General features: G+C 54.6%; 1 protein-coding gene across 1 annotated transcript; it reads left to right on the forward strand.

Annotated features, from left to right (window-relative positions):
* The first annotated feature begins 11,299 nt into the window (after nucleotides 1-11,299).
* Nucleotides 11,300-11,568, forward strand: LOC115409431 (cortexin-3-like). The gene has a single exon (XM_030120615.1). It carries the CDS (start codon nucleotides 11,300-11,302, stop codon nucleotides 11,549-11,551), a length of 252 nt encoding a protein of 83 aa, XP_029976475.1. The 3' UTR covers nucleotides 11,552-11,568.
* The last annotated feature ends 1,134 nt before the right edge of the window (nucleotides 11,569-12,702 follow it).

A 12,702-nucleotide genomic window follows, 5' to 3' on the forward strand; every position in this document is an offset into this window, starting at 1 on the left:
GCCCACACTTAATCTGAAGACACGCCCACATTCTACTGGGGACACGCCCACACTCCACCTGGAGACACGCCCACATTCTCCTGGAGACACGCCCACACTGTTCAGAAGTTGACGCCGAGCCGCTGAGTCCTAGACTCAGATCAATCCCTGTTCTTCACTGGACGTGTGTGTGTGTGTGTGTGTGTGTGTGTGTGTGTGTGTGTGTGTGTGTGTGTGTGTGTGTGTGTGTGTGCACAGAGTGTGTGATCATCACTCTTGTCGTCATGTTCTTAGCATTAGCTTTGTTAGCATAGCACAAGTGTGTGTGAGCGCTTGCTGTTGATAAACCTGCAACAGAACCTGGACTCTGGGTCCTGGTCCTGACTGTGGATCCTGGTCTGGACTCTGGGTCCTGGTCTGAACTCTGGATCCTGGTCCGGACTCTGGGTCCTGGTCCGGACTCTGGGTCCAGGTCTGGACTGTGGGTCCTGGTCCAGACTGTGGGTCCTGGTCCGGACTCTGGATCCTGGTCCGGACACTGGGTCCTGGTCCGGACTCTGGGTCCAGGTCTGGACTCTGGGTCCAGGTCTGGACTCTGGGTCCTGGTCTGGACTGTGGGTCTTGGTCCAGGTCTGGACTGTGGGTCTTGGTCCAGGTCTGGACTGTGGGTCTTGGTCCAGGTCTGGACTGTGGGTCTTGGTCCAGGTCTGGACTCTGGGTCCTGGTCTGGACTGTGGGTCCAGGTCTGGACTCTGGGTCCTGGTCTGGACTGTGGGTCTTGGTCCAGGTCTGGACTGTGGGGGGTCTGGGGTTTGAGGGTGGAGCAGAATGGTTCCTACATGGAGACGAGGCCGTTCCTCCTCACCAGACCAGGTTCTCCCCAGAACCGGGTCCAGTCTTCTGGAGCGGTGAGGTTCTGGTCCGGGTCACATGACCGTCGTCACCCAGGTGAGGACGGCTCGGCCCAAACTTCTGCGGCCACCGGCGTGCGATGGCCCCGCCCCCTCGCCGAGGGTCCGTCCTGGTTTGGCGCCGACTCCATGTCCTCTTCTTCTTCTGCCGTCCGTCTTTTCGTCTCGGGTATTCTGGAACCGCCTTGTTGTCTTTGAGTCTCGCTCTGTCCCTGACGGCCGGATGAGGACGCCTCCACCCGCCTGACGGACGGAGCTCAGCTGTAGCTGCAGCAGGTCAGACGGAGCCCGTCAGCAGGATCTGCGGTTCGAACCCCGGGAGGAGAAGATCCTCCTGGGGCCAGTCCCCACCCCCCAGAGCCCCGCCCCCACCCCAGAGCCCCGCCCCCACACAACCCAGAGCCCCGCCCCCAAACAACACAGAGCCCCGCCCCACACAACACAGAGCCACGCCCCACACAACACAGAGCCACGCCCCCACCACCACCCAGAGCCCCGCCCCGTAGAACTGACCTGACATGGACCTCCGTCAGGACCTCCATCAGGACCTCCATCAGGACCTCCGTCAGGACCCCCGTCAGGACCTCCATCAGGACCTCCATGGTGGTCTTGGGTTGGACGTGGGGGATCTGCTGTCCACATCTGTCCAGTCTGGCCCGGACCCAGGTGGACTGTCTGGGCCTGCTGTTTGACTCTGTAGGTGTCCACCGAGTCCAGCTGGGACACGACGGAGCTCAGGGAGGGGGCGGACTGTGGGGGGGCTCCTCTCCGATCCTGTCCAGGTAAAGTCCCCCTGATCCCCAGCTGGTCCTGGAGGGACTGAATCCATCGTCTGGACCGAAGACAGAAAACAGCGTCCATGATGTCTGCTCTGACCACCAGCAGCCCCCTGCGCACCACGTTCTTCCGGGACAGAACCAGAGGCCGTCCCGGGTCTGAGGGACCAGGAGCCCCCCCCCCCCGCCACCATGAAGACCAGTCCTCTCATCAGAGGGGAGGACAAGACGTCCACCTCTCCTGGAGGACATTTCAGAGACCAAAGCTCTTCTCTGTCTGTCTCAGAGGACAGAGGGACAGCAGGGACAGGAGACAGCGTGAGGACAGACACAGCTGTGAAGCGTCGTCGTGTCCCGGTCTCGCCGACCGTGTCCCGCTGCTCTCCTGAGGACGGACTGACGAGGACCACATGACCTCGTCACACCTGGTCTGGTTCATCTGGAGACTGACGCTGCTGGTCTGGGACAGGGTGTCCACGTCCTGCAGCAAGACGTCCCACAGACCTCCAGAAAGTCCCTCACAGGAAACCCTGAAGTCAGGCCCTCCCGCTCCTCCAGACCCAGACCAGAACCAGACCCGTCTGGTCCAGCACCAGGCTGGGTCTCTGTGGAACCAGAGACGCTGAACTTTAACGAGACTCCATCCAGAACCTTCTCTGAGCCGAGCTCCTCCCGCCAGAACCAGAACCAACCAGAACCCAGCTTCATGTCTCACATCCAGCACCGCGGACCGCATGTTTCCCCTCCTCGCCGCTCCGCGTCAATTCTGTCCCTGCAGCTACCCTGACAGAACCAGAACCAGAACCAGAACCAGAACCAGCCTCCTGCTCCGGCGCCGCGCTGCTGCTCCTTGTCGCCACCTGGTGGGCGTGTCGTTGTTGACGTTGTGCGTCTCGCGAGCTTTAGAACGATGTGGGACACGTGACTGAGGCATCATCCAGCTGGGAGACATCTTCCAGCGTAACCGCACCGTAGCCGCCATCTTGGATCTGAGACAGCGGCGCTGCAGAGACGCTGCAGAGACGCACGCGGATGGAAATCAGTGACCGGAAATCAGTTCACATCTGTCTTCACTGTGCGTTTCTGCAGCTCGTTGCACGTCGTTCTTATTTTTTTCTTGATGTGTTTATGTGGAAAAGGGGATTTTTTTTGTTTTCCTGTGATATAATCGGCTTTCTTTGAATTGATTATATTATTATACGACGGGGTACCCAAAAAAAACCGGAATTTGGTCAGAAAACAATAATAATAATGAGTTCCGACTTCTGGCCGTCAGATGTGCTGCAGGTAAGCCTCGTGCACATCTGTGAGAAATCTGAGCTCCCAGAGTGACGCTGACGCCTGTCAGGAGCTATTTATAGCAACAGAGTGCAGAGGAGGTCTGCGATTTTTTCCAAAATGGCGACATTGACTGTGAAGCCAGAGCAGCGCAAACATTAAATTCTGCTTTTTGCTGGGAAAACAGCAGCAGAAACACTCAGCTTGTTGCAGCAAGCCTACAGGATGCTGCTCTGGGGAAGACTCAGGTCCATGAGTGGTCCGGGGGTCTGAGAAGGGCCAGATGTCGGCGCGTCAGGTCCGCTCAGCGTGAAAACAATGCTGAGCTGCTTCTCGGCTGTCCAGGGTCTGGTCCACAGCGAGTCTGTCCCTCCAGGTCAGACTGTAAACCAGGACTACTACAGGAAGTCCTCAGACGCTCCGTGAGGATGTGAGGAGGAAGCAGAGCGTCGTGGCGGAGTGGAGCCGGTTGATCCACCACCACAGAGCGCCAGCGGACACGGCGCTGCGCCTCACGCCGTTTCTGGAGAAGAATGAGATGAATCTCCTCTCCCATCCGCCTGATTCTCCAGATGAAGCCTCCAGTGACTTTTTCTTGTTCCCCAGGTTGAAGAAGCAGCTGAAGGGACAGCGGTTTGCAGATGTGGAGGAGGTGACAGAAAAATCGCAGCCGGCAAAAAATGGCACAATTACGCACGAGTCTGACGACGCATTGGTGAAGTGGGAGACACGGCTGGAGCGCTGCATTAATGCGGATGGAGATTATTTTTAAGGCGACGGTGGTGTTTTATTTTGAAATGTCAGAAATAAAAAGTTATAATCAAATTCCGGGTTTTTTTGGGTCCACCCTCGTAAATAGATTTCAGTTATGGCTCAGTCATTTATTAACATGTATTTCATACTGAGCACAATTGTAAGATTCTGGAGAAAAACTGTGTCTAAATGTCAGAATAATGGCTGCATTGATCATATCCAGACTCCTGCAGTGGAAATTAAAAGTATTCTAAAGTCAGATTCCTTTCAGAGAAGTAAAAACCCGCTTGGTGAAGTTTGTCCCAGGTTGAGATGGAGGTTCTCCTGGTTCTCCTGGTTCTCCTGGTTCTGTCCAGACTGAACCCTTCATTAAATCTCTGTTCTTGGTGCTGGGGGGACCTGGTCCAGCTGGAGTCCAGCTGCTGGATGCAGACAGAGGATCCTTCTTCCTGCTTCCTTCTCATCGCGGTTTTCAATGTGGATCTGAAAAAAATAGGCGAGGGTGAAAGTTTCATGTTTTCCTGGACTTCATGAAAACCTGCTCCAGCGTGTCAGGATGCAGCGCCGCTGACAGCTGTTGACAGGTTTCACTGTTTTTTAGCTTTTTCAATGGAATGAAAAGCAACGGGCCGACATCGTGATAATATCATCCTGAGCGCAGCTCTGTTTGTGAGACGGAAGCTTTTTCTCTTCCAGGAGGTGGAAACCACGATGTTCACTGGTCTGCTGAACGTCTCCGTCCGTCTCCTCCACCTGGTCCTCACTGAAAGTGTCCATGAAGCTGTCCATGTCCTCCAGAGTGTCCATGTTCTGATCTGAGGCCTCAGCAGAGGGGAGGAGTCACAGTCCTCTCCTTCCTCCTCCTCCTCCTCCTCTCCTGCACAGGACGCCTGAGTCACCTCCACCAACTCCTACTGGAGACCCCCCCACCCGACTGACCCCCCTGACTGACCCCCACCTGACTGACCCCCCTGACTGACCCCCACCTGACTGACCCCCTGACCGACCCCCCTGACTGACCCCCCCACCCGACTGACCCCCCTGACTGACCCCCGTGACTGACCCCCCACCCGACTGACCCCCACCCGACTGACCCCCTGACTGACCCCCCACCCGACTGACCCCCACCCGACTGACCCCCTGACTGACCCCCCCCACCCGACTGACCCCCCTGACTGACCCCCACCTGACTGACCCCCCTGACTGACCCCCATGACTGACCCCCCCACCCGACTGACCCCCCTGACTGACCCCCCCCACCCGACTGACCCCCCTGACTGACCCCCACCTGACTGACCCCCCTGACTGACCCCCATGACTGACCCCCCCACCCGACTGACCCCCCTGACTGACCCCCGTGACTGACCCCCCTGACTGACCCCCCACCCGACTGACCCCCCTGACTGACCCCCCTGACTGACCCCCCTGACTGACCCCCGTGACTGACCCCCCTGACTGACCCCCCACCTGACTGACCCCCCTGACTGACCCCCCTGACTGACCCCCACCTGACTGACCCCCCTGACTGACCCCCATGACTGACCCCCCCACCCGACTGACCCCCCTGACTGACCCCCACCTGACTGACCCCCCTGACTGACCCCCACCTGACTGACCCCCCTGACTGACCCCCCTGACTGACCCCCCCACCCGACTGACCCCCACCTGACTGACCCCCCTGACTGACCCCCATGACTGACCCCCCCACCCGACTGACCCCCCTGACTGACCCCCGTGACTGACCCCCCTGACTGACCCCCATGACTGACCCCCCCACCCGACTGACCCCCCTGACTGACCCCCGTGACTGACCCCCCTGACTGACCCCCCCACCCGACTGACCCCCACCTGACTGACCCCCCCACCCGATTAACCCCCATGACTGACCCCCCCACCCAACTGACCCCCCTGACTGACCCCCCCACCCGACTGACCCCCCCCGACCAGTATCATCACTAGAGATGAAGACAGATCAACAGATCACCCTTTGAACCGGGAAGTGAAACAGGAAGTGAAACAGGAAGTGAAACCATAGATATCATATAAAAACTAGATGCCTTAAGGCGGAGTCAGCAACGTCGTGCACTGGCGGCCATCTTAGGACAGTGGACCACTCTGGGGCGCTCTGTGTAATCTAAGGGAAGGTGAGTGATTTACACTAACTAAAATACTCAACTCACTGAATTCTTCATGGATTTACAGACAGTTTGATTCATTACTAACGTTACGTTGCTATGATGCAGACTAAATTTTAATATCACAACTTTTCTTTTTGCATGCAGTTAAATGCCTACATGTCTGACGTTTGTAACAAATCAAGTTGTTTGAAAATCGATTGAAAATTGAGCAATCTGTAGCTATTTCAAAGTTGACGCTCAATTGACATTAATGTGATGAGTGAGTGAGCGGCCCTGTACCAAGATGGCCGCCATGTGACGACGTTAGTCCCCATTGGGTTACAGCGCGCATGAGCCATCTAGTGTTTCTATATATATCTATGAGTGAAACGATTACCAAACGCTGTTTGAGGCTTGTCTGTTGGACATGATGTGGTTACCAGGTGAGACAGGAAGTGGAACAGGAAGTGGTGTGGTTACCAGGTGAGACAGGAAGTGGAACAGGAAGTGGTGTGGTTACCAGGTGAGACAGGAAGTGGAACAGGAAGTGGTGTGATTGCCAGGTGAAACAGGAAGTGGAACAGGAGGTGATGAGAATGCTGTGGCCCTCAGGAGGAGGACTCCTGACTCCTGGATGGAGGCGGTGAACCAGTCGCCATGGTAACAAGAACTTCAGCTGTCACCAACAGAATGTCTTGGTGGTGTCCGGGTGTTGGCGGTCTGAAGTCCCGGCGTTCAGCCGGATGTCCGGCAGTGAAACCAGGTTCCGGTTTCTGCTCCGTAGCTTTGATCCTTCAGGCCGAGGAGGAGCAGTCCTTCGAGACAGGCTCCGTGAGAGCCTTTCACCTCTGAACAGTGTGTGTGTGTGAGTGTGTGTGTGTGTGTGTGTGTGTGTGTGTGTGTGTGTGTGATGAGCAGTAACCTGATTGCCTGAATAAAACACTGTCATTTCGCTGCTGTCAAATCCAGACTGAAATAACATCACACACTAATTGAATTCTGTCGAGCATGAAGGGACACACACACACACACACACACACACACACACACACACACACACACACACACACACACACACACACACACACACACACACACACACACACACACACACACACAGGATATTTGTTCCTGCAGAGTCACGTCCAGAAACTTGTCGCCTCGTTCTGAACTCATCGTGATTTAAAACAACATCCGACTGTCAGGTGTGTGTGTGTGTGTGTGTGTGTGTGTGTGTGTGTGTGTGTGTGTGTGTGTGTGTGTGTGTGTGTGTGTGTGTGTGTCTGAACCAGTGAAATGACAGCAGAACAGTAGAACCGCTCGTTCATGAGGAGAACCCTGCAGCGGTCCGAGACGTGAGCCCTGTGGAACGCCATCAGACAGAGGATCCAGAACCAGAACCACCTGGTTCTGTCTGCCAGTCCACCAGAACCAGAACCAGAACCACATGGTGGCCAGGTGTCTCAGTACAGAGGTTTAGAACCAGACCGGAGGACCTCCGGGACACTGTGGTGGTCCAGGTGGAACTTCAGCTCTTAGAACAGAACCTGAAACATGAGCAGAACCACCTAGAACAGGGTTCTGCAGAGCCGGTTCTGCCACCGTGGGATGAAACCAGAGGACAGACCGTGGAGGACAGACTGTGGGAGACAGGACTGAGTTGTCCTGCTGAGGACAGGAGGACAGACAGTATCACAGGGACCCTGCAGACCTCACATGTTAAACACGTCCTCAAGAAATGAGCAGAACCGCTGGAACCAGAACCAGATGGAACCAGAACCAGAGGAACCAGAACCAGAGGAACCAGAACCAGATGGAACCAGAACCAGAGGAACCAGAACCAGAGGAACCAGAACCAGATCGAACCAGAACCAGAGGAACCAGAACCAGAGGAACCAGAACCGCTGGAACCAGAACCAGAGGAACCAGAACCAGAGGAACCAGAACCAGATCGAACCAGAACCAGAGGAACCAGAACCAGAGGAACCAGAACCAGCCGGAGCAGAACCGCTGGAACCAGAGACCTGGTCGTGTTCTGAGGCCCGGTTCTGCCTCCTCTGCTCTGCTGTTGTTCTGCCGTTCTTGTCGCTTTGGACTAGCTGACAGATGTTCTCGGTTCTCCTCGGTTATAATAATAATAATAATAATAATAATAAAACATTTTATTTATAATGCACTTTCCATTTCAAACAGAAATCTCAAAGTGCCACATACAGATAAATCAATAATAAAAACATGACACAATTAGCACAGCATGACAGTAAAAAACAAAAGTATTAATGAGTAACAAATCTGAAAATTTAAGTGGTTGACTCAAGAGTGTGGGCTTTTTTAAAAAGAAAAGTCTTTAGGCCTTTCTTGAACAATCCCACACTCTGTGGGGCCCTCAAGGTCTCTGGGAGCTCATCCCCGAGCCGAGGGGCGGCCGCCTTGCCTGGTCACCCAGCCCCACCCACTCCTCATCCGTTTGGATTCTGGAGCTGGTCTCAGTCTGGGTCGGAGCCATAGAGGGGATTTCACTCAGTCCTGAAACGGCCGAGCCAGTCAGCGTTGCCGCTTTGTGTTTTCAGATTTTTTTGGTGAATTCCGGGGGCTAAACCGGAAGTGACGCTATCGCTGCGCGTAGCGGAGATAACGGACTTTAACTTTAACCATCGTCTGAAAGCTGCAATCAGTAAAGTTACAGCCGAAATACCAAGAATTACAACAATCCAGCAAGAGCAGAGTCTGGCCTGGAGAGGGTCTGACAGGAAAAGACGTTTTCGCCTGTCTTTGAGTGTAGAGAAGCTAGAGCTAATGAGCTAATGCTAACCCTGAGAGAAGCTAGAGCTAATGAGCTAATGCTAACCCTGAGAGAAGCTAGAGCTAATGAGCTAATGCTAACCCTGAGAGAAGCTAGAGCTAATGAGCTAATGCTAACCCTGAGAGAAGCTAGAGCTAATGAGCTAATGCTAACCCTGAGAGAAGCTAGAGCTAATGAGCTAATGCTAACCCTGAGAGAAGCTAGAGCTAATGAGCTAATGCTAACCCTGAGAGAAGCTAGAGCTAATGAGCTAATGCTAACCCTGAGAGAAGCTAGAGCTAATGAGCTAATGCTAACTCTTAGAGAAGCTAACGCATTTTGATGATGCATTTGTTCTGAAGCGCTGATTGGCTGAAGTACCTGTCAGTCAAAGGAGAAACCGACGCCCCCTGCAGGAAGTTTCTATGGGCTCCTGTCCAGACTGAGCTTAACTCCAAATCCAAATGTGGATGAGGAGTGGGCGGGGCCGGTTTACCAGGCTAGCGGCCGCCTGGACCGCTCTGTCCCCCATGGTGCAGAGTTTGGTTCTGGGCTGGTGCAGGCGGCGGGTGGAGGTGGTGGGCGGAGGCTCGTGGGGCGGTGTGGGGGGTGAGGAGTTCTCTGAGGCAGGGGCCGCTCCGTGCACACATCGGTCGGTGAGGAGGCAGAGCGTGAAGGGTGCTCTGTATCGTATTGGCAGCCAGTGAAGAGATTGGAGAACTGGAGTGATGTGGTCTCATCTGCCTCCTCGTCAGAACCCGGGCAGCACAGTTCTGGATGTGCTGCAGCTTTTGGAGATTCTTGCCAGGGATCCTGACGAGGAGGGCATTACAGTTCTCCTCGGTTCTCTGTTCTGTGAAGAACTGGAGCTGCTCTGAGAACCACGTCCACTTTTCTCTTTGTTTCCAGGGCGAGAAAACCAGAATCCAAAATCTGAAGCCCGTTCTCCCACACAGAACGCCCACGCTCTCCGTTCTCTCTCTCTCTTTCTCTCTCTCTCTCTCTCTCTCTCGCTTTCTCTCCCTCTCTCTACTGTTCATATTTTTAAATTTTTCACAAAACTTCTCTCTTTCTGACTTCAGTCCATCACAGCAGCTACAAACAGCTTATGCAACACAAGGACAGAGAGAGAGAGAGAGAGAGAGAGAGAGAGAGAGAGAGTAAATGGTGAGTCGTTGTCTTGAAGGGAGGAATGAAGTGAAGGACTGAAGACAAAATGACAAAACCCTCTGAAGAGGACTTCAAGCTTTAAGCTAAAATATCTCTGCTTCCAGAATTAGATCAAACCAGGAACCGAAGAGAACCGTCAGTAAACGGAGAACAAACGCCGGAACGTCAAACCTCCGTCAGCTCCCGCGTCCGTCCCCGTCTGGACGTCCAGCCGTCTTCAGTCCTGGTTCCGTCCTGATCCAACAAACAGTTTCAGCTGCAGAGGATTCAACACACCTGGTGAAGCAGGAAGTGAAACAGGAAGTGATGAAAAGGTGAACCAGGAAGTGTAGTGATTCCCAGGTGAAATAAGAAGTGAAATAGGAAGTGGTTCCCAGGTGAAATAGAAAGTGAAACAGGAAGTGATTATGAGATGAACCAGGAAGTGAAGAGATTACCAGATGAAACAGGAAATGAACCAGGAAGTGAAGAGATTACCAGATGAAACAGGAAGTGAACCAGGAAGTGAGGAGATTACCAGATGAAACAGGAAGTGAACCAGGAAGTGAGGAGATTACCAGATGGAACAGGAAGTGAACCAGGAAGTGAGGAGATTACCAGATGAAACAGGAAGTGAACAATTAAGTGAGGAGATTACCAGATGGAACAGGAAGTGAACCAGGAAGTGAGGAGTTACCAGATGGAACAGGAAGTGAACCAGGAAGTGAGGAGATTACCAGATGGAACAGGAAGTGAACCAGGAAGTGAGGAGATTACCAGATGGAACCAGCAGTCTGATTTTTCATCGTGTGTCTCTCAGGTCCAGCTCTGAGCTTTTCACACGTCCACTTTTCAGTTTGTCTCCACTGAGTTCCAGTCCCAGTGGGCGGCTGTGGTTCAGTGGGGAGAGCGCTCATCCCATTATCAGGAGGTTGTGTGTTCGATTCCTGTCTCCACTGTCTGCATGTGGAAGTGTTGTTGGGCAAGACCCTGAACTGCCCCAGTGTTGTTCGTCGCTTTGGACAAAAGTGTCTGATAAGTAGAATTGAAACAGTGTGTGTGTGTGTGTGTGTGTGTGTGTGTGTGTGTGTGTGTGTGTGTGTGTGTGTGTGTTCATACAATGCGTGCCTGTTGCCATGGTTATTTCGGGGGTTTTTTCCCTCACCCCAGTCTGCCTGGCGACGGTGCAGGTGATGGATGCGGTTGTCGTGGTAACCCTGCTGCTCCTCATCAAAGCGACAAACTGTCTCAAGCCTGAGGACCCGATCCCGTCTCTTCCAGCTGTCTTCAGCTGGACCTGGCTGGTTCTGGGGGTTCTTATTGGAGCTGATCTGGACCTGGTTGGTTCTTGGGGTTCTTATTGGAGCTGATCTGGACCTGGTTGGTTCTGTGGGTTCTTGGAGCTGATCTGGACCAGGTTTAGAACATCTTGGCTCGGGTCTGGAGGTGGATTTGGTTGAAAGTGGACCAGGTTTGTCTTTGTCCTTCCAGACTGTGGACTGATGGTTTGTCTCTTCAGGACTTCCTCTGTGGACGTCCGGCGGTGTCCCCGTCATGGCGGACCACCTCTACACCGGCACCTTCCCGGCCTCGGAGTCGGACTTCCCCCCGTCCTCGTCCTCGTCCCCGTCCTTCCTCACGCTGGAGCAGCGGGCCGCCTTCGTCTTCGTCCTGGTCCTCTTCGTCTTCCTGGGCCTGCTGATCGTCCGCTGCTTCCGGATCCTGCTGGACCCGTACCGCAGCATGCCGTCCTCCACCTGGACGGACCACGTGGACAAGGACACCTTCGACTACCGCATTTCCTGACAGGCGGCCTGAGGGGCGGCGGCACCGGGCCTCTGCCGCCGCCTCACGTTTCCACGGCAACCGTCTGTTTCCATGACAACAGCAGGAGTCCTGAAAATGGTGTAGTTTACGTCAACAGTAAGAGTTTCAGGTCCAGGGCCAGGACCAGGACCAGGACCAGGACCAGGTCCTGGAGGCTCCACTCACATGAGGACGGTTGGAGTTTCAGTGTCCCTGTGGGCGGGGACGGAGAGTTGTCCAAACGTTCCACCCTGGGAACCATTTCCAGAGCCGTTTTCAGAGGCGGAGCAGTGTTGTCATGGAAACCGACACCACAACGATGTAAACAGAACCTCAAACCGGAACCAGACCCAGTAAATCACACGTCACAGTGCAGTCTGGATCAGGCCACATGTCCAGGGTCCCCTCTGAGAAGAACCAGTCCTGACGACTGATGACCCGGGTCCTGAGGGTTCTCCTTCTCTCTGGTGTCCCGGTCTGGGTCCTGAGGGTTCTCCTTTTCTCTGGTGTCCCGGTCTGGGTCCTGAGGATTCTGCGTCTCTCTGGTGACCCGGTCTGGGTCCTGAGGGTTCTGTGTCTCTCTGGTGACCCGGTCTGGGTCCTGAGGGTTCTGTGTCTCTCTGGTGACCCGGCCTGGGTCCTGAGGGTTCTGTGTCTCTCTGGTGACCCGGCCTGGGTCCTGAGGGTTCTGCGTCTCTCTGGTGACCCGGTCTGGGTCCTGAGGGTTCTGCGTCTCTCTGGTGACCCGGTCTGGGTCCTGAGGGTTCTGCGTCTCTCTGGTGACCCGGCCTGGGTCCTGAGGGTTCTGCGTCTCTCTGGTGACCCGGTCTGGGTCCTGAGGGTTCTGCGTCTCTCTGGTGACCTGGTTTGGGTCCTGAGGGTTCCAGGTCCCTGCCTCTCACCACAGGAGCTCCGGTTCTTTGGTCACGATCCAGAATTGTGGATCAGAGACTCTATGGACCCCCTGATGATGATGATGATGATGATGATGATGATGATGAAGAGGAGTCGGATGTTCTCGGGTGGAACCAGAGACCAGAACCAGCTGGTTCTCTGACGGTTCCAGGAGAGTCTGAGAATCACCAGAGAACCTACACACCTGGTCCAGGTCCCGGTCCCATTCCCGGTCCTGGTCCTGGTCCTGGTCCCGA

Source organism: Salarias fasciatus, chromosome 22 (genome assembly GCF_902148845.1).
Source record: "Salarias fasciatus chromosome 22, fSalaFa1.1, whole genome shotgun sequence".
Classification (NCBI taxonomy): Eukaryota; Metazoa; Chordata; class Actinopteri; order Blenniiformes; family Blenniidae; genus Salarias; species Salarias fasciatus.